The sequence below is a fragment of the Panulirus ornatus genome, chromosome 1 (assembly GCF_036320965.1).
Source record: "Panulirus ornatus isolate Po-2019 chromosome 1, ASM3632096v1, whole genome shotgun sequence".
Lineage (NCBI taxonomy): Eukaryota > Metazoa > Arthropoda > Malacostraca > Decapoda > Palinuridae > Panulirus > Panulirus ornatus.
This window is the reverse complement of record NC_092224.1, coordinates 24,345,089-24,367,941: the sequence shown is the minus strand read 5'-3', so window position 1 is coordinate 24,367,941 and position 22,853 is coordinate 24,345,089. Positions and strand designations below refer to the sequence as shown.

The window sequence follows — 22,853 nt, the reverse complement described above, 5'->3', positions numbered from 1 at the left end:
AATATTATGTATGTATATTACGTAGTTACCATAGCTCGCTAGAGGGCTCTAACTTCACTGGTGGACACCAACACTATTTTAGTTGGCGTAAAGTGATTTGCATCAGTGTAATTGGCATGGGTCCACTCATGCCAAATTTATTGATGGGCAATGTACATACAATATGAGTAAATGAAATAAGGATCTTTTTAAAGTTTAATATTAATGATTAGTATTGATGACTTAGTATTAATGATTAATGAAAAGGTTTAGGTTGTTATTGGATTTGCCTTGTAAGTTTTGAAGTGATTTTCTATCCCATATATAAAAGTATAGAATCAATATGTTACATTTGATAGTTACATCAAGTTTTAGGTACGCATACAAATTTGCTTGAAAAATGGTAATTGTTTATGGTTTATTTCAGGTTCAAGAATTCTTACTCAAGGTGATAACATTCCAAAGGATCAAATATACCCTATGAGGCTGAAGGGTATAAGCATTTGCTTTTCTATGCTCAAGGCAGCATTATGTGGCAACTATGTCAACTTTGGAGTCTTCCGCCTCTATGGTGATGATGCCCTGGACTCTGCATTACACACTTTTGTTAAACTGCTGCTATCAATACCACAGTCAGATCTCTTGGTGAGTGCTTTGTACATATATTTTTTCATACTTGAATATGATTTCCCTTGTTAGCGAGTTTGTGCCAGGAGCAGATGAAGAAAGGCTGCATTCAGTGACATCCATTCTTTAACTGTCATATATAATGCAATGAACCTACTCCTCCCTGTCCACAACCAGGCTCCACAGGCCTTTCCATGATTTCCCTTAGCTGCTTCATATGCCCTAGTTCAGTCCATCTAGTTAACATCAACACCTGTATACCACAGCCTCCCAGTTCATTCTATCTCATGCACACCTTTTACCCTCTTGTATGTTCAGGCCCCAGTCACTCAAAATTTTTTTCGCTCCATCCTTCCATCTCCAGATTGTTCTCCCGCTTCTCCATGTTCCCTCTACTACTGGCACATATATCCTCTTTGTCAACCTTTCCTTACTCATTCTCACCATATCTTCAAACTGTTTCAGCTCACCTTCAGCTCTCTCAACCACACTCTTAATTACCACACTTGTCTCTTTATTATGCACTCAGTCAAACCTCCTCAGACAATATGTTGTCCTCAAAACATTTTATTCCCAGCACATCCACCCTCCTCCACACATCATCAGTAGCCTATGACATGCTTCCATGTAATAGTTGGGACTGCTATATCTTGGAGCATACCCATTTTTGTTTTCTCAGATATTAATATCTCTTTCCGCATATTCTTAACATGCTTTATTTATGTTTGGATGGTATTGCAGTGGAATTTATTAAAAGAGGAGGTGACTGTGTTGTTGATTGGGTGGTAAAGATATTCAGTGTATGTATGGATCATGGTGAAATGTCTTAGGATTGAGGGAATGCATGCATAGTGCCAATGTACAAAGGCAAAGGGGATAAAGGTGAGTGTTCAAATTACAGAGGCATAAGTTTGTCGAGTATTCCTGGGAAATTATATGGGAGGGTATTGATTGAGAGGGTAAAGGCATGTACAGAGCATCAGACTGGGAAAGAGCAGTGTGGTTTCAGAAGTGGTAGAGGATGTATGGATCAAGTGTTTGCTTTAAAGAATGTATGCGAGAATTACTTAGAAAAACAGATGGATTTGTATGTGGCATTTATGAATCTGGAGAAGGCATATGATAGGGTGGATACAGGTGCTTTGTGGAAGGTTTTAACAGTATATGATGTGGGAGTTAAGGTGCTAGAAGCAGTGAAGAGTTTTAACTAGGATGTAAGGCATGTGTACGAGTAGGAAATGAGGAAAGTGATTGGTTCTTAGTAAATGTCGGTTTGTGGCAGGGGTGCATGATATCTCCATGGTTGTTTAATTTGTTTATGGATGGGGTGGTTAGGGAGGCAAATGCAATAGTTTTGGAGAGAGGGTCAAGTATGCAGTCTGTGGTGGATGAGAGGGCTTGGGAAGTAAGTTGTTGTTCTCTGATGGTACAGCGCTGGTGGCTGATTCAGGTGAAAAACTGCAGAATTTGGTAACTAAATTTGGTAAAGTGTGTGGAAGAAGAAAGTTGAGAGTAAATGAAAGCAAGATTATTAGGTTCTGTAGGGTTGAGGGACAAGTTAACTTGGAGGTAAGTTTGAATGGAGGAAGTGAAGTGTTTTAGACATCTGGGAGTGGACTTAGCAGCAGATGGAGCCATGGAAGTGGAAGTGAGTCACAGGGTGGGGAAGGGAGCGAAGGTTTTGGGAGCACTGAAGAATGTGTGGAAGGTGAGAAAGTTATCTCGGAGAGCAAAAATGGGTATGTTTGAAGGAATAGTGGTTCCAACAATGTTATATAGTTGCAAGAAATGGGCTGTAGATAGGGCTGTGTGGAGGAGGGTGGATGTGTTGGAAATGAAATGTTTAAGGACAATATGTGGTGTGAGGTGGTTTGATCAAGTAAGTAATGAAAGGGTAAGAGAGTTATTTCTTTTATTTATTATACTTAGTCACTATCTCCCATGTTGGTGAGGGAGCGCAAGGAAACAGACGAAAGGCCCAACCCACCCACATACACATGTATATACATAACGCCCACACACACACACACACACACACACACACATATACATGCTTATACATTTCAACATATACATACATATACATACACAGACATATACATATATACACATGTACATATTCATACTCACTGCCTTCATCCATTCCCGTCACCACCCCACCACACATGAAAGAGCACCCCTCACACGCGTGCGAGGTAGCGCTATGAAAAACACAACAAAGGCCACATTCGTTCACACTCATGCTCTAGCTGACATGTGTGATGCACTGAAACCACAGCTCCCTTTCCACATCCAGGCCCCGCAAAACTTTCCATGTTTACCCTAGATACTGTACATGCCCTGGTTCAATCCATTGACAGCATGTTGACCCTGGTACACCACGTTGTTCCTATCCACTCTATTCCTTGCACGCCTTTCACCTTCCTGTATGTTCAGGCCCCTATTTCTCAAAATCTTTTTCACTCCATCCTTCCACCTCCAATTTAGTCTCCCACTTCTCGTTCCCTCCACCTCTGACACATATATTCTCTTTGTCAATCTTTCCTCACTCATTCTCTCCTTGTGACTAAACCATTTCAATACACCCTCTTCTGCTTTCTCAACCACACTCTTTTTATTACCACAAATCTCTCATCCTTTCACTATTTACTCGATCAAATCACTTCACACCACATATTGTCCTCAAACATTTCATTTCCAACACATCCACCCTCCTCCGCACAACCCTACCTATAGCCCAAGCTTCGCAACCATATAACATTGTTGGAACCACTATTCCTTCAAACATTCCCATTTTTGCTCTCCGAGATAATGCTCTCCCCTTTCACACATTCTTCAATGCTCCCAGAGCCTTCGCCCGCTCCCCCACTCTGTGAATCACTTCTGCTTCAATGGTTCCATCTGCTGTTAAATCCACTCTCAGATATCTAAAACAATTCTCTTCCTCCAGTTTTTTTCCATTCAAACTTACCTCCCAATTAACTTGTCCCTCAACCCTGCTGAACTTAATAACCTTGCTTTTATTCACATTTACTCTCAGCTTTCTTCTTTCACACACTTTACCAAACTCAGTCACCAATTTCTGCAGTTTCTCACCTGAATCAACCACCAACAGCGAACAACTGACTCACTTCCCAAGCCCTCTCATCCGCAACAGACTGCATACTTGTCCCTCTCTCCAAAACACTTGCGTTCAACTCCCTAAGAACCCCATCCATAAACAAATTAAACAACCATGGAGACATCATGCACCCCTGCTGCAAACCGACATTCACTGGGAACCAATCACTTTCCTCTTTTCCTACTCGTAAACATGCCTTACATCCTTGATAAAAACTTTTCACTGCTTCTGGCAACTTACCTCCCACACCAAATACTCTTAATGCCTTCCACAAAGCATTAATGTCAACTCTACCATATGCCTTCTCCAGATCCATAAATGCCACATACAAATCCATCTGTTTTTCCTGGTATATCTCACATACATTCTTCCAAGCAAACACCTGATCCACACATCCTCTACCACTTCTGAAACCACACTGCTCTTCCCCAATCTGATGCTCTGTACATGCCTTCACCCTCTCAATCAATACCCTCCTCCCAGGAATACTCAACAAACTTATATCTCTGTAATTTGAGCACTCACTTCTATCCCCTTTGCCTTTGTACAATTGCACTATGCATGCATTCTGCTAATCTTCGGGCACTTCACCATGTACCATACATCCATTGAATATCCTCACCAGCTAGTCAACAACACAGTCAACCTCCTTTTTTGATAAATTCCACTGCAATATTATCCAAACCTGCCGCCTTGCTGGCTTTCATCTTCTGCAAAGCTTTCACTACCTCCTTTCTGTTTACCAAACCATTCTCCCTGACCTTCTCACTTCGCACACCACTTGACCAAAACACCCTAAATCTTCTTTTATTATCAACCACACTGCTTTCATCATCAAACACATTCAACAAACCTTCAAAATATTCTCTCCATCTCCTTCTCACTTCTCCACTTCTTGTTATTACCTCCCCATTAGCTCCCTTCACCGATGTTCTCATTTGTTCTCTTGTCTTATGCACTTTATTTACCTCCTTCCAAAACATCTTATTCTCCCTAAAATTTAACGATATATATTTTATTTATTTGTTTTGTGCAAGTGTGTGTGTTAGAGATTCCAGGTATGGACGAAAGTCCAAATCAAGGTTGAACCTTACATGAAATATAGAGAGGATTATGAAAGGGAGAAAGAAGAGATAAGGGAAAGTATACATGAATTTTGGAGGAAGTGAAAAAATGTCTTTTAAACTGTACTAGGTCATAGTTTTTGGTCGGGAGCAAGAACCAAAGTAATACCTATAGAATTGGGAAAGTGAGCCAACATTTTAGCATAGGGTAATCAAGTCAAGTTTTAGAGCTATCCATGGAGAGTTTATGATGTAAATCGCTTTTACCTCAACTCTGTCAAGTAAGGATGCAGAGCTAGAACTACCTCAGTTTTGAGAGCATTACTTCAAATGAGGAGAGATTGGTCCTATTTATAAACAGATTGATTATTGAAAAAGAAAATAATTGACAGATAAACAGGACTCCCAATTTCTAAGAAGCAGATTCAGCTATTTCCATGATGTGGAGTTTTTAAGAAAGAGTGGATGTTGCAGTAATACCAGTTGTGTTCATTTTAATCAAGAGGTGGAATTACAGAACTATGAAAGGAAAGAGAAAAGCAGTGAGGAATTTTTGTTAAAGAGATTGATGGAAACTAGGTCTTGGAGGCATTAAGCTACCAGGTTCCATCTGTCCCAGAGATTGATGGAAACTAGGTCTTGGAGGCATTAAGCTACCAGGTTCCATCTGTCCCACTGAGCTATCCTTTCCCATAATGCAGGTCCACTTTACCCATCACTTAGATTTCAACCCCACAAAGATATTACTTGTGTATAGGGCAACTTCCCTACCTTATGCATAATTGTTTGGTCCTAAAGACTTGACGAGTACATAAGTATACAGGGACCTTTTGATTTAGTGGATAGTTGTGTTATTGAAAGTTGCTGTGTAAATTAAATAATGTAAGTAATAGAGATTAGTGTTTTCATTACTAATATGACAGTACCTTGTATTTTACCAATAAAAAAACTACTGTTTACATGTACTATGATATACATACCGTACAATGAATTCTGTTAATAGAAAGAGAAAATGACAATCTTAATTCCACATTTATGTTTGCTATTCCTGATTGGAAAGGAAGGTGATTGGAGAAGTTAAAGGGGAAAGGGTCATTTGGGTCATATCACATATTTGTGGAGGGTTTTGGTGATGGATGATGGTTTAGTGAGTCCTTGCGTAGTACATCTAAGCAGCTGTTAGAACTAGTTTTGTAGTATGTCCAACAATAACTTTAAAAGGGTTGCATCTAGTTTTATTAAAAGTTTACATTGTGGCTTTATAATCTTTCTTTCCATGAAAGGCAAAATTTTTGTTGTTCATAAGGTCAAGGCAGCCTTCAGTGGTTTTGGATTCAGAATCACCTGCATTTGATCCTTTAATGAAATAAGCATTTAATCCTAAAGTACCAAACCTTTTGAAAATTTATAGGGGTCGCCATGACTGAGGCTTATCAAAGAATTTGAAAATTATTTTAAGCTTATCATTTACTAGGGAATATCAAGAAAAGTTAAGAATAGGAAGTATAAGTTGAATTATCCATATTCCTTGCTCTACAGACATTTTGATTTGATGTATTGCTGGCTTTTCACTTTTTTTCCTTTTGCTGACTTATACATTTTATACATTTTTGTCTCTTCTCTGACATTGCCTATGTATTACTTCAACACAAAGAACTTTTTTTCATTGCTAACAGTTCAACAACAGCCAAAATATTACTATGATGATTAGTACCCCCAAAACTATTGTTAATAAGAATTTAATTGGCTTGTGGCATATCAGTCATGCACACTAGGGCCGTACCTTCTTTCATGTTATGTGGTTAACTGGGACACTAAGATTTTTCCCAGCTCTGATTGTAGTTGCCATTGACAGAAGACATCTCTACATATTGATAAGCATGCCTTACAATTTAAATGATGGTAAGAAAAGACAAACCTTACAAATATGGCTACAGTCCTTAGAGGGTAGGGCATTGTATTATATGGGTAACTAACACTCAAGCATTTTATAACAATGCTAGTTATAGTTGCTAGTGACTTTAAGCACCTTAGCGTAATGGAAAAGGGCACTTTTGAATTTAACTGAAGGCAGGGAGAGGCAACTTATACAAGTATGGATAGAGTCCTTGCACCATAACTTGTCAGAGTGCAGACAGGGTCCTTTAGAGTTTTTTTATGAAATATTTGTTCCAGTGTGACTGAAGTCAGTTGTCTGTATCATATACTTCCATCATTTCACTCATGGTTTGTGCCATTCTTAGTTTCTGTTGGGTCAAGCTTTTATAAGCCCTGGCTGGTGGCACTACTTGGAACTATTAGGTTATAATAATACCATTTGTTTTCTGCTTAGTTTTTATGCCTTTTAGCTTAGAGACATTGCTAATCAATCCAACCTTGTGTATTGTAATTTAGACACCTGTAGACAAATGATATTATCTCTGCATAAAAAGAGGTTTTTAGCCAGTACACTTACTTCTGAATAATTTTTCATCAAGGGTTAAAAGTAAAAGATCGTTACTTTTTTAATCACATGCATACCAAACACTGTCTTGTATTTCCTTTTATCACAGGTATATCCAAAGCTGTCCCAGACATATTACGTACTACTTGAGTGTCTTGCGCAGGACCATATGAACTTCTTATCGACGTTAGAACCCAATGTATTCCTTTATGTTCTGTCTTCAATATCTGAAGGACTCTCTGCCATAGGTAAGTCATATTAGTCTTGTGTTGGCAAGACAGAACTGCATCAGTGCATAAACTTTATATATGGATTTGAATAAGATATTTAGAAAAAGAATAATATTTTCTTTGTGTGCAGCAGAATTTTGTTTGGGATATATTGTAGACTCTCTCTGGTATTTCTTACTGTTTGTCAGTATGTAGGGTTTACATAGAAATATGTAAGGGAGTTGGACACAGTCAGATGTCTGATGTTTATAAGTGTGCGGGATTAACGTTAAACTAAGGAATTAGGTTATAGACATGCCCATCCATCTGGTACTTAGATTACTGCTTGGTGTTTGCAGAAATATTTAAGTTTTAGATATGTAGGGTTCCTTTGAACTGAAGGTAAACATATTACCTGACATAATGCTAATGATAAGGGTGCAAAGTTTATTGGTAGATAACGAGTCTTGAATTATAATATTACAGTGTTTTGTGTTGCATATCTACTGTTAAACAGAAGAAATGCTTGGGCACAATCATTTTCAAGTGTTCGGCACTTCTCAGTTGCATGTAAGACCCCTGTTCAACTGATAAGGACTGATTTCTTGATTCATTCAAGCATTTTGTCACTTTGAAGCATGTTGGGATAACAGGGAACTTTAATAGAGATTTGATATCCCAGATATCTCATTTTCTGATTTTTAGACTGGTGCAGAAGGACTCCATAATATGAATGTACTTTTTTACTTTTTCATTTGAAATATTTATTTTATTATACTTTGTTGCTGTCCTCCACATCAGCGAGGTAGCGCAAGGAAACAGACGAAAGAATGGCCCAGCCCACCCACATACACGTTTATATACATACACGTCCACACACGCACATATACATACCTATACATCTCAATGTATACATATAGATACACACACAGACATATATACACATGTACATAATTCATACTGTCTGCCTATATTCATTCCCGTTTCCACCATGCCACACATGAAATGACAACCCCCTCCCCGTGCATGTGCATGAGGTAGCTCTAGGAAAAGACAACAAAGGCCACATTCGCTCACACTCAGTCTCTAGCTGTCATGTATAATGCACCGAAACCACAGCTCTCTTTCCACAGTCAGGCCCCGCTAAACTTTCCATGGTTTACCCTAGACGCTTCGCATGCTCTAGTTCAATCCATTGACAGTACGTCAACCCCAGTATACCACATCGTTCTAATTCACTCTATTCCTTGCACGACTTTCACCCTCCTGCATGTTCAGGCCCCAATCACTCAGAATCTTTTACTCCATCTTTCCACTTCCAATTTGGTCTCCCACTTCTCCTTGTTCCCTCCACCTCTGACACATATATCCTCTTTGTCAATCTTTCCTCACTCATTCTCTCCATGTGACCAAACAATTTCAAAACACTCTCTTCTGCTCTCTCAACCACACTCTTTTTATTACCACACATCTCTCTTACCCTTTCATTACTTACTCGATGAAACCACCTCACACCACATATTGTTCTCAAACATCTCATTTCCAGCACATCCTTCCTCCCCAGCACAACTCTGTCTATAGCCCACACCTCGCACCCATGTAACATTGTTGGAACCATTATTCCTTGAAACATACCCATTTTTGCTTTCCAAGATACCGTTCTCGACTTCCACACATTTTTCAATGCTCCCAGAACTTTCACCCCCTCCCCCACCCTATGATTCACTTCCACTTCCATGGTTCCATCTGCTGCCAAATCCACTCCCAGATATCTAGAACACTTCACTTCCTCCAGTTTTTCTCCATTCAAACTTACCTCCCAATTGACTTGTCCTTCAACCCTACTGTACCTAATAACCTTGCTCTTATTCACATTTACTCCCACCTTTCTTCTTTGACACACTTTACCAAACTCAGTTACCAGGTTCTGCAGTTTCTCACCCGAATCAGCCACCAGCGCTGTATCATCAATGAACAACAACTGACTCACTTCCCAAGCTCTCTCATGCACAATAGACTGCATACTTGTCCCTCTTTCCTAAACTCTTGCATTCACCTCCCTAACAACCCCATCCATAAACAGATTAAACAACCATGGAGAAACCATGCACCCCTGCCGCAAACCAGCATTCACTGAGAACCAATCACTTTCCTCTCTTCCTACTCGTACACATGCCTTACATCCTCGATAAAAACTTTTCACTGCTTCTAACAACTTGCCTCCCACACCATATATTCTTTATACCTTCCACAGAGCATCTCTATCAACTCTATCATATGCCTTCTCCAGATCCATAAATGCTACATACAAATCCATTTGCTTTTCTAAGTATTTCTCACATACATTCTTCAAAGCAAACACCTGATCCACACATCCTCTATCACTTCTGAAACCACACTGCTCTTCCCCAATCTGATGCTCTGTACATGCCTTCACCCTCTCAATCAATACCCTCCCATATAATTTACCAGGAATGCTCTACAAACTTATCCTGTGTAATTTAAGCACTCACTTTTATCCCCTTTGCCTTTGTACAATGGCACTATGCAAGCATTCCACCAATCCTCAGGCACCTCACCATGAGTCATACATACATTGAATAACCTTATCAACTAGTCAACAATACAGTCACCCCTTATTTAATAAATTCCACTGCAATACCATCCAAACCCGCCGCCTTGCCAGCTTTCATCTTTTGCAAAGCGTTTACTACCTCTTCTCTGTTTACCAAATCATTCTCCCTAACCCTCTCACTTTGCACACCACCTCGACCAAAACACCCTATATCTGCCACTTTATCATCAAACACATTCAACAGACCTTCAAAATACTCACTCCATCTCCTTCTCACATCACCACTACTTGTTATCACCACCCCATTAGCCCCCTTCACTGATGTTCCCATTTGTTCCCTTGTCTTTATTTACCTCCTTCCAAAACATCTTTTTATTCTCCCTAAAATTTAATGATACTCTCTCACCCCAATTCTCATTTGCTCCCTTTTTCACTTCTAAACAGACTCAAAAGACGATAAAGAATTGCATGTCTGGGTGGCTGCCGTCCACACATCACATGATATTTCTCATAAGTATTACATTCTGTTCTTTAAACAAGGGAATTTTGTGTTAATCATTATACGAAAAACTCAGTTTGCAATATATAAGTAAGAATAACAGCAACTTTCATGTAATCATGCAGAAACAAAATGTATTTCATACTTTGTGGCAAGATTATACTTGACAATGTTTAGTTTGGAAGTGTAGCAGAATGTGCTAGATGAGTGAGGTTGCACCAGGAATAGACAAAGAAAGGCTGCACCTACTTACATCCCATTCTCTCGCTCTCATGTTTAATGCACCAAAATCAGAGCTCCCTATCCATAACAAGGCTCCACTTATTCTTGTAATTATGCATTTAAACACAATCCAGATTTTCTCTTAGATTTGTCTTCTGCATTCCATTAACATAATCTTTATTATTTTTAGGAAAAAGGCACTTCATTATTCTTTAGATTCCCAAGTTTTTAGGGTTGGGAGAAATTTTTTTTTTGTGGATGTTGAAGGGTTAGGTGGAAGAGCATCCTCCATATTCATATATATTGGCAACCTAAGATGCATTATCATCTTCAAAAAGGATTGCTGAAAAAAGGCTTTCCTGGTAGATTTGCTTTTCTTCTTTGGATGCTCTTATCATTAACACCGTAACTGCAAGCAACTGCTGAAGTGCTTCACCAACATCCAAGTTCATTCAGTATCTTGAAAAAAGTGAACACTTTGGCTTAGTGGTGACTGGATGAAGTGGGCAGAAGTGCAGAAATCTACAAGTGGTAGACAATGCTTCCTCTTTTTGAATGCTCACAGAGAGCTGATATGGGGTGCAGCATGGCATGTGCAACGTCTGCATCCTGCGGTGTGCAGCCAGCTGAGCTTGCATTAAGTCGTAACAGCTCATTTATAATGAAAAAATGGGAGTAATTTGGTGAGTGTATTATCTCAAATTCATTGCAAAGAACTGCATTATAACATGACATTACAGTACTATTTTGGATGCTATTCGAGAATAACTGGAGGAAGTAAAGTGTTTTAGATATCTGGGAGTGGATCTGTCAGTGGATGGAACCATGGAAGCGGAAGTGAATCATAGGGTGGGGGAGGGGGCGAAAATCCTGGGAGCCTTGAAGAATGTTTGGAAGTCGAGAACATTATCTTGGAAAGCAAAAATGGGTATGTTTGAAGGAATAGTGGTTCCAACAATGTTATATGGTTGCGAGGCATGGGCTATGAATAGAGTTGTGCGCAGGAGGGTGGATGTGCTGGAAATGAGATGTTTGAGGACAATATGTGGTGTGAGGTGGTTTGATCGAGTAAGTAATGTAAGGGTAAGAGAGATGTGTGGAAATAAAAAGAGCGTGGTTGAGAGAGCAGAAAAGGGTGTTTTGAAATGGTTTGGGCACATGGAGAGAATGAGTGAGGAAAGATTGACCAAGAGGATATATGTGTCGGAGGTGGAGGGAATGAGGAGAAGTGGGAGACCAAATTGGAGGTGGAAAGATGGAGTGAAAAAGATTTTGAGTGATCGGGGCCTGAACATGCAGGAGAGTGAAAGGCGGGCAAGGAATAGAGTGAATTGGATCGATGTGGTATACCGGGGTCGACGTGCTGTCAGTGGATTGAATCAGGGCATGTGAAGTGTCTGGGGTAAACCATGGAAAGTTGTGTGGGGCCTGGATGTGGAAAGGGAGCTGTGGTTTCGGGCTTTATTACATTACAGCTAGAGACTAAGTGTGAACGAATGGGGCCTTTGTTGTCTTTTCCTAGTGCTACCTCGCACACATGAGGGGGGAGGGGGATGTTATTCCATGTGTGGCGAGGTGGTGATGGGAATAGATAAAGGCAGACAGTATGAATTATGTACATGTGTATGTATGTATATGTCTGTGTGTGTATATATGCGTGTACATTGAGATGTATAGGTATGTATATTTGCGTGTGTGGACGTGTATGTATATACATGTGTATGGGGGTAGGTTGGGCCATTTCTTTCGTCTGTTTCCTTGCGCTACCTCGCAAAAACGCGGGAGACAGCGACAAAGCAAAATAAAATATATAATGAAATAATTTTGTTTCATAGCCATAGAGGCAGAACATGATCTGTTGAGGAAGTTTTTGATGAAATATGGATAGCAAAACTTGATGAATTTAAAGAAGTTAGAGTAGAGAAGTAAAACACATGGGACATATATTGGTAAGGAACAGCGGTTAATAACTTTCCACATCCTGAGGATAAATCGAAGGACAAATGAATAAATAAGCATGTTTCTTTTTTTATAAGGTCTACAGTGTGCAGGTAGAAGTTTGGGTATATTATGTGCTGCACCTTTCTGGTGCATGATTTTTCTGGGATTGATTTGTGGTGTTAGTTGAGTGTTTTTAAGGAAATGGGGAACTATCTTTGATGAAGTCTTGAAGCTTTGTTGCTGTGTATTGTGTAAATGATGACCAATCTGATTTCCTATAATTTTTGTATGTTTATTGGAGACTGTGTGGCTATGCAACATGGTTTAGTATAGGTGGTTTCAGAATGGGTGAGTGGTGAGAGGGGATTTCACGTAGTGTGCTTGAGGTCATCTTTGTGTGCAGTGCAGGGGTGTAGAAGATAATGTCTTTTGAGGTTGGTTTTTGGAGATGTTGGGTTAGAAGTTTGGCTGGATGTTTGCAGAAATTGAGGGTATTGAAGGGTTATAGATGGTTTATGGGCAGTTCTTCTTAAGTATCTTGAGTGTCAGTGTTTAGCCATGCAGGATGATGGGTATTGAAATCTCCCCTGAGTGAGATGTTAGGTGTGTTTGGCAGGCTTTCTTGTTGGAAAATGTACTGGGGGATTATATGAATGGAGGAATATAGGTGTTGGTAACATTGTAGTAAGTTTTCTGCATTTCTGTTTCTATGTGTTGTGGTTCAATAATGTTGTTGCTGTTTATGATCTCTTTTGTACCTTGATTGATTTGTGAAAGGGATGCTCTCTTCCTTGTCATTGATATCTGTCTTGTCTTAAAGTTGTATAGTTATAGGAGGGAAGAATGGCAGATCTGGATGGGATTTTTTTTTTTTCTTATGAGGGCAATAGTTTGGTGTAGGCTGAGTATTTTTAAATGCTTGTTTTTTCTCCCATTAGTGTTAAATTGTATGATGTTCAGTGTGTTAATAGACTTCTCTTGAGCTGTGGAGTTAGTTTGTTCTGGGTGAAGTTTTGTTTTCTGTGCTATTGTTTGTTTGGTGCTTGTAGTGGGAAGGTGTGTGTAGGGATTGTTGCCTGAGGTACTTGGACCCAGGCGGTTGTAGCATTTCGATAAGCTAGGGCTGTGCAGTATATTTCTTGAGGTACTGTTTACTGTTTGCATTAGCAATTTGTTCAAAAAACAAAGATTGTAATCAAGTCACCTCTCACTCTTCTTGCTTACGAGATGAGCAAATTTAAGGCCTCTGTCCTTGTAATTGTTGCACATTACAGAAATATTTTTTTTAGTAATGGGACCAGATGATATAGGTAGATATACTCTAGGGATACAGGGATGGAGTGAATGCCACTGGCTTACATTAGTAATTGTCAAACGATAACCACAGCATCACCCTCCTCCCCAATGATGAAAAAAAAACATGAGCATGGAAAATGTTCGGGGTTGAACCTTGGTCTGGCACAGGAGTTGAGCAAGAAGGTTACCTTTTGGGATAGGAAAGTGGTTGTTGGAAAGGGGTTCATATGGTGGTAATTACCTGTTTGAAATGTATGGGATGGAGTTTTACACTTATGGCACTCCATCTCTTTAACACTGCAATCATACAACCTCTTGCATTTATGCATGCTGTCTGCAATAACCAAGTCCTCAGTCAGTTTGTTCCAAGCATCCACCACTTTGATAATATGAAAGTATTTCTATACATTTTTATTTATAAGTTTCTTAATTTCAAGTTATGTCCTCAGGTTCCTCTATCCTTATGCCTCTCAGACTCCTCTGCACTGTCAGTCTCATTGATCTATTAAAGAACTTAAAGCTGTGATCAAGTCATCTCTTACTCTTCTTTCTTCTAAGGTGGATAGATTTAAAACCCCCAGCTTTTCTCTGAAGCTTAGCTTTCTTAATCCTGGTACCATCTTTGTTGCCCTCCTCTCAACTTTCTCTTGGACTTCTTTGTTCTTCTTAGGTGTGGTGACCAAACCTGAGAAGCATATTTTAGTTATTTTTTCATGTAGGATATGAAAAGCATGATGAATATTTCTTTATCCATATACTTGAAAGCTATTCTGAAATTTGCTTGCAGACAGTTTGTCTTTTTTGCTGTACTCCTGTTATTATGGGACTTTGGTGACATACACAGAATCTTCCTGCAAGGTAATAATCATGTTGAGGCCATCTTTTTCTTTGTCCCATCTTCAGTTGCAAGGATTGACTTTCATGAACCAAGTTTCAGATCACCTTTGTAAGGTAATGCTGAACTTTGCAGGTCACCTCAACCCATTTGGAAAAGGCTCCTCTGACATGCATCCCTTGTTCCCTCTCTCTTAGATAATCTCCATTCCAACAAAGGAGTTACCCCCTTATTCCTGCATGGTGGTTCAGCCTCATAATCAGCCACCTGTTGGTATAGTGTCAAATGCCATCTAGCAATCCAGATGCAAAGTCTCCAAACCTTCCCTTTAGTCCAGGACTGAGCTCACTCTCTCATAAAACTCTATAAGAGGTTAGGTACATATGACCTCCTTTCCCTAAAACCATGCTGTCTTTCAATTAGGAAATTTCTCTAGTGCAAAAAGTTTTCCATTTGATTTCCAAACATTTTTTCTTGAACCTTACATACCACACTCATTTGATATGACATTCACCCTTTTCCATTCCCTTAGCAGTATGCCTGTCTCCAGTGATGTAATTTTAGTTTTACTGGGACTCGAGATTTTTTATTTGTTTTCCCTGTCCACTGATGTTATTGTGATGTCATTTAGAAGTTTTACCATGTAGGGAATAAACTTAAATATTATTCATAAAATTTATTTCTCTGAGAAGAGTTGCAGTTTTGTTTCCTTTTGCTTTAAGAGTAGCTAATTTTAAAAGAAAGTTACGATATAATGTTATTTTCAAATTTATGTATTATTGTGAAGACTGTCAGGTCTAGAGCATTAGATTGAACTCTACATTATTGGAACTCTGGATAATAAACAAATGCCATTGTTGCTTAACTTCTTCAATTTATTTTGCTGACTGTGGGCTGCAAACACTGGGACATACTTTGAGAAAAGTGATTTTTTTCCATGTTACTCATTATTATTCATATGTCATTCATATCTGAAATTGTTGTAGGTAGTTTCTCATCTTTTAAGATTTTTTTATTATTAAGACATTTTTAAGAGGGAGTTATGACAATAATTCAATTATCACTAGTGCATTAAGACTTCCAAGTCACTTTCGATTTCAGACCAGTGTGAGTAGAAAAAGTTATAGAAAATGGGGTCTTTTAGATAGATTGATTGACTTTATTCGGGGACCCTCGTACATTATGATAGATATACACGTGCAATACACCCCGGTAGGGTACATAGATGCTTTTACTAGGATAACCTACTGAAGTTTTACAAACTTATTTCCAGTAGGGTCCTTGTAACAAGATGGAGCAGTCAAGATTGTTAGCATGTAATTTTTTTTTATATGAAAATGAACGTTTATTAGAAAATCTCACCATGTGGTTTCAGGAGTGCTCAAGGATGTGTGGATCAGGTGTTTTGCTTTAAAGAATGTGTGTGAGAAATGTTTAGAAACAGAAGGATTTTTCTTTAGTATTTATGGAAATGGAGAGAAGGTGTGATAGAGACATGTTGTGGAAGATATTACAAATAAATGGTATGGGAGGAAAGCTATTAGATTTTGTGAGGAATTTTTATGAAGAGAAATAAGGTGTGTGTGTGTGAGAGTGGTTAGAGAGGAGAGGGAATGATACCAGGTGAAGATGGGACTGTGGCAGGGATGTGTGAAGTTACAGTGGCTGATTAATCTGTTTAAGGACTGATAAAGAAGGTGAATATGAGAATTTCTGGGAGAGGGATTGGTCTGCAATCTTTCAAGAATGGGAGATCTTAGGAGGTGAAATAGTGTTTGCTGATGAAACGGTGCTGGTGGCACATTTAAGTAAGAAACTGCAGAAATTTGGGGAGAATGTGTGAAAGGAGGAAATTGAGTGTACCTGTGAATAAAAGCAAAGTTATTAGGTTTAGCAGTGATAAGAGACAGGTTAGGAGTTGTGTGAGTTTGAATGAAGAAAACTTGGAGGAAGTGAAGTGTTTTAGATGCCTGAGACTGGATATGGCAGAGAATGGAACCTTGGGAGCTGAAGTGTCACAAGATGGCTGAGGGAAAAAGATCCTGGGTATATTGAGGACAAAGATGGCCTCTTTTAAGGGATTGTAGTCCCAGCTGTATTGTATGGATGCAAGGCTAGGGCTTTTGATGAGGATTTATGAAAGAGTATGATTGAGTGAGGACAATATGTGGTGTGATGAAGGTTGATTGAATTAGAAATGTCAGGGTAAGAGAGATGTGTTGTAATGATAAGTGTATGGTTGAGAGAGCTGAATATGGTGTATTGAAATGGTCTTGAAATATGGAGAGAATGGGTGAGGAGAGGTTGACAAAAAGGTGCATGTGTCAGAAGTGGAGTGTACAAAGAGAAGGGGGAAACTGAATTGGATATACAGAGACAGAGTGGAAAAAGTCTTGAGTGCTTGGGACTTGCACAAAAAAAAAAACAGGAGGGTGTAAAACATGCATGGGATAGAGAGAATTGAAGCAGTGTAGTTTACAAGGAGCTACGTGCTGTCACTGGACTGAAGTAGGGCATGTGAGGCTGTCAGTGGGGCCCACAGAGGGTCTGTTGGACTGGGTTTGTTTAAGGGTTTTTGGTTTGTGTGCATTGCACATGACAGTTAAAGAATGGATATGAGTGAATGAGGTCAATGTTTCATCTTTTCCTGGCACTATATTGGTAACATGAAGAACAGAGGACAGTTATGAAAAAAATTACCACATTTATTGGTTTATATGTAATTTAGAGCTGGGATACATGTAATTCCTAAATGGCTGTGTCCACTTGGTGCGTGTAGTCCATAGGCATGTTGTTGCATGCTTTACAGTGATAGGTTGCCCTAAAAGGTATGATCATTAATTACCATTGATTGTAGACTGATTAAGGGGTATTTTACATTAATTATAGGTTGGTTATATGCAGTGGGGTTTTAAAAAAGGTAGAGATTAACATTTTTTTTTTTTTTTTTTTCTTTTTTTTTTTACTTTGTCGCTGTCTCCCGCGTTTGCGAGGTAGCGCAAGGAAACAGACGAAAGAAATGGCCCAACCCCCCCCCCCATACACATGTACATACACACGTCCACACACGCAAATATACATACCTACACAGCTTTCCATGGTTTACCCCATACGCTTCACATGCCTTGATTCAATCCACTGACAGCACGTCAACCCCTGTATACCACATCGCTCCAATTCACTCTATTCCTTGCCCTCCTTTCACCCTCCTGCATGTTCAGGCCCCGATCACACAAAATCTTTTTCACTCCATCTTTCCACCTCCAATTTAGTCTCCCTCTTCTCCTTGTTCCCTCCACCTCCGACACATATATCCTCTTGGTCAATCTTTCCTCACTCATTCTCTCCATGTGCCCAAACCATTTCAAAACACCCTCTTCTGCTCTCTCAACCACGCTCTTTTTATTTCCACACATCTCTCTTACCCTTACGTTACTTACTCAATCAAACCACCTCACACCACACATTGTCCTCAAACATCTCATTTCCAGCACATCCATCCTCCTGCGCACAACTCTATCCATAGCCCACGCCTCGCAACCATACAACATTGTTGGAACCACTATTCCTTCAAACATACCCATTTTTGCTTTCCGAGATAATGTTCTCGACTTCCACACATTTTTCAAGGCTCCCAAAATTTTCGCCCCCTCCCCCACCCTATGATTCACTTCCGCTTCCATGGTTCCATCCGCTGACAGATCCACTCCCAGATATCTAAAACACTTCACTTCCTCCAGTTTTTCTCCATTCAAACTCACCTCCCAATTGACTTGACCCTCAACCCTACTGTACCTAATAACCTTGCTCTTATTCACATTTACTCTTAACTTTCTTCTTCCACACACTTTACCAAACTCAGTCACCAGCTTCTGCAGTTTCTCACATGAATCAGCCACCAGCGCTGTATCATCAGCGAACAACAAAGAGATTAACATGTATAGATGTAAATGCAGTTCTGTTTGAACTGAAAGAATGTAAGAATAGCTGTGTGATGAATGGAGAAATTATAAAAAGAATAGAGATAATATAGAATGTTTAAACTTATCACGGTTTACAAGGATAAAGGAATAAAGGCTGTTAAGACTGGCAACTGGCTGGACTGTTAAAGACATTGTCTTATGAAATCATTTCCAGTTGTGTTGATATGCATTTGCAACTGTAGGATTGCCAGATGACTTCAAGCAGTGGGATACTGCTTTCCTCCAAAAGTTTTGTGGTTATCTTGAAGTTAGGATGAATCTCAAAGATTTTTTTTTTTTTTTTTTTTTTTTTTTTTTTTTTTTATACCTCGTCGCTGTCTCCCGCAGTTGCGAGGTAGCGCAAGGAAACAGACGAAAGAAATGGCCCAACCCCCCCCATACACATGTACATACACACGTCCACACACGCAAATATACATACCTACACAGCTTTCCATGGTTTACCCCGGACGCTTCACATGCCTTGATTCAATCCACTGACAGCACGTCAACCCCTGTATACCACATCGCTCCAATTCACTCTATTCCTTGCCCTCCTTTCACCCTCCTGCATGTTCAGGCCCTGATCACACAAAATCCTTTTCACTCCATCTTTCCACCTCCAATTTGGTCTCCCTCTTCTCCTCGTTCTCTCCACCTCCGACACATATATCCTCTTGGTCAATCTTTCCTCACTCATTCTCTCCATGTGCCCAAACCATTTCAAAACACCCTCTTCTGCTCTCTCAACCACGCTCTTTTTATTTCCACACATCTCTCTTACCCTTACGTTACTTACTCGATCAAACCACCTCACACCACACATTGTCCTCAAACATCTCATTTCCAGCACATCCATCCTCCTGCGCACAACTCTATCCATAGCCCACGCCTCGCAACCATACAACATTGTTGGAACCACTATTCCTTCAAACATACCCATTTTTGCTTTCCGAGATAATGTTCTCGACTTCCACACATTTTTCAAGGCTCCCAAAATTTTCGCCCCCTCCCCCACCCTATGATCCACTTCCGCTTCCATGGTTCCATCTGCTGCCAGATCCACTCCCAGATATCTAAAACACTTCACTTCCTCCAGTTTTTCTCCATTCAAACTCACCTCCCAATTGACTTGACCCTCAACCCTACTGTACCTAATAACCTTGCTCTTATTCACATTTACTCTTAACTTTCTTCTTCCACACACTTTACCAAACTCCGTCACCAGCTTCTGCAGTTTCTCACATGAATCAGCCACCAGCGCTGTATCGTCAGCGAACAACAACTGACTCACTTCCCAAGCTCTCTCATCCCCAACAGACTTCATACTTGCCCCTCTTTCCAAGACTCTTGCATTTACCTCCCTAACAACTCAAAGATATGTAGGATAAAAGAAAATGGTTGTCATAGTAATGCAGCATATTTTAAAGTGGTGAAAGACTGCAGTATGGATGGTAGATAGAATGCTTACCAAGGGAGTATATATTTTGGAACTAAAGTGAGGAGAGGGAGAAATAAAAAGTATACTGGACACCTGAATTGTAAAGGAGGGATGAGTTAAGAAATGCATGCATTCCTCTTTTTCTTAAGTATACTGTGCTTCATATCAGCACCTTAGCCTGAGCCCTCATTTTTATTATTATAACATCAGTTCAACATCCAGAGTAATGTCTTATTCATCTGTTATGACTGAACATATCAGTTTCTAGTGGTTTCTGTTACAATGTCTAATTCCATACATTTTCTATGCTCTTCTTCCATATTGTTTCAGTTAAGATACAGAAATTTGTTGTATGGGTGATTGATATCTGAATTTAGATAAGATTCTTCAAAGAAGAAATTCTAATGTTAATGAAATCTCTAAGTTATGGTTTTAGTTTTTATATATGTTTTATACAAATTGTAGTATTTTTGTGTTAGATACTCTTGAAGTTTGATCATGTTACATATTTGGCCAGACTCGACTGTTGCAGGGAAAGCTCCACCCACAATACAGTACTTGAACCCATCAGCAGAACGTGAGTGTCATTGTAAGGCCAGTTCCTTGTATTACATAAACCTTTAGTTGATGTAATATGTAGTTTAATGCATCTAAGTTTAAGTGAGGAGAGCTTTAATGTAATTTAGCATCCTCAGTATGCCTTTGTGCAGTATTGCCATTTTTTAGTGGAAGTGCTGCAGTTCAGAAAGGAAAGACTGCATATAAAAACAGTTTTTACATATAAATATTATACTGTTATTGTGTAATTTGGATTTTCTCCTTGGAGTCTGCCACAAGAGTCGTATTGATACAAACAGCAACTTCTTCTCCTCCCATACGCTCTATCCTTGGTATACTATAGATCTGTACCTTGCTTTGAATCCCTTGCATTCATCTTCCTTACCACCTTACCATAAGCAGATTAAACAGTTAAGGTAACATCACACATGTTTGACACATACCCACCTTCATCTAGAATCACTCATCCTCCAACCTTCCTACTCACACACATGCCTTACTCAGTAAAAGTCCAGTGGTAAAAATCCTCACTTTGTTTAGTAACTTTCCATATATTTGTAACCCCCCATACAAGAACTCAGAGCCTAGTAATGGCCTTTCTCCAGATGCATAAATGCCATGTATAATGGTTCACTCTCTTTCTTGAAGGATTTTGTAAACAAATTCTTCAAATCATTCACCTGATTCACACATCCTTTTTCTTTCCCTGAAGCTACACTGCCCCTTCTGAATCAAGTGTTTTTTATGTGCCACCACCCTCTCATATACCACTTTTTTATACATTTTACCAGGTATACCCAACATTCTTATATCTTTGTAATTCAAGCATTCACCTTAATCCCCCTTTCCCTTGCAAAAAGGTGTTATTCATGCCTTCTTCCAGTCTTCAGGCACCTCACCTTATACCATACAAATGTTGAATAACCCGAGTACTCAATCAAAAGCACTATCTTCCCATTTCTTGAGTAACTCGGCCGCAATTCAGTCCACTGTTGGGTCTTTGCCACACTTCACCTTATGCAAAACTTTTACTACCTACCTTATTTTTACCATTTGTCAGGACTCTATCATATTGCATGCTGTCTTGTCCCACCTTGTCCCAAACACACTATATCCACCACTCTATCATCTGAAACATAAATCTATCAAAATGCTCATTACATCTCTTCTTTACCTTTTCATTGCCTGTTTTCACTTTTCCACCTGGTTCTCTAACTCTTTCTGTTTTTCCTTGTTTTCCTCACTGTTTTCACCTTTCAAAACATTTTCTCATTGTGCCTGAAGTTCTCTAATATTCTCTTACCCAATCTTTCATTTACCCTCTTTTACAACTCATATACATTTCTCTTGACCCTCTGCCATTTTCTCTCATAAACCTCGCAATCACTCACACTTCTTCCCTTCATATACCATCCATTTGCTCTTTCCTTTTTGATAAGATATTTTACATCCACAAAGCTTTCACTGCCTCTTCTCTGTTTACCAAACCATTCTCCCCCTCGACCAAAACACCCTATATCTGCTACTCTTATCATCAGACACATTCAACAAACCTTCAGAATACTCTTTCCTCTCCTCACTTCACCACTACCTCCTATTACCTCCCCATTACCCCCCTTCACCGATGTTCCCACTTGTTCTCTTGTCTTACGCACTTTATTTACCTCCTTCCAAAACATCGTTTTATTCTCCCTAAAATTTAATGATACTCTCTTCTCATCCATACTCTCATTTGCCCTCTTTTTCACCCATTGCACCTTTCTTAACCTCTTGCCTCTTTCTTTTATACATCTTCCAGTCATTTGCATTACTTCCCTGCAAAAATCGTGCAAAAGTGCAAAAATCGTCCAAAAGCCTCTCTCTTCTCTTACACTAACAATCTTAGATCTTCATCCCACCACTCACTACCCTTTGGAATCTGCCCACCTCCCACCTTTCTCATACCACAAGCATCTTTTGCACAAGCCATCACTGCTTCCCTAAATACATCCCATTCCTCCCCCACTCCCCTTGTCATTTGCTCTCACCTTTTTCCATTCTGCACTCCATCTCTCCTGGTACTTCCTCACGCAGTTCTCCTT

The 22,853-nt window shown here is 39.5% G+C and overlaps 1 protein-coding gene across 1 annotated transcript in view; it reads left to right on the top strand.

The window, feature by feature from the left end:
• Positions 1-22,853, top strand: part of Ranbp16 (Ran-binding protein 16) — a 334,729-nt gene that overhangs the window by 181,657 nt on the left and 130,219 nt on the right. The window contains exons 16-18 of the mRNA XM_071690784.1: positions 407-624; positions 7,344-7,482; positions 20,732-20,791. Of these exons, the coding sequence (XP_071546885.1) occupies positions 407-624; positions 7,344-7,482; positions 20,732-20,791 (417 nt within the window). The remainder of the gene's footprint in view (positions 1-406; positions 625-7,343; positions 7,483-20,731; positions 20,792-22,853) is intronic.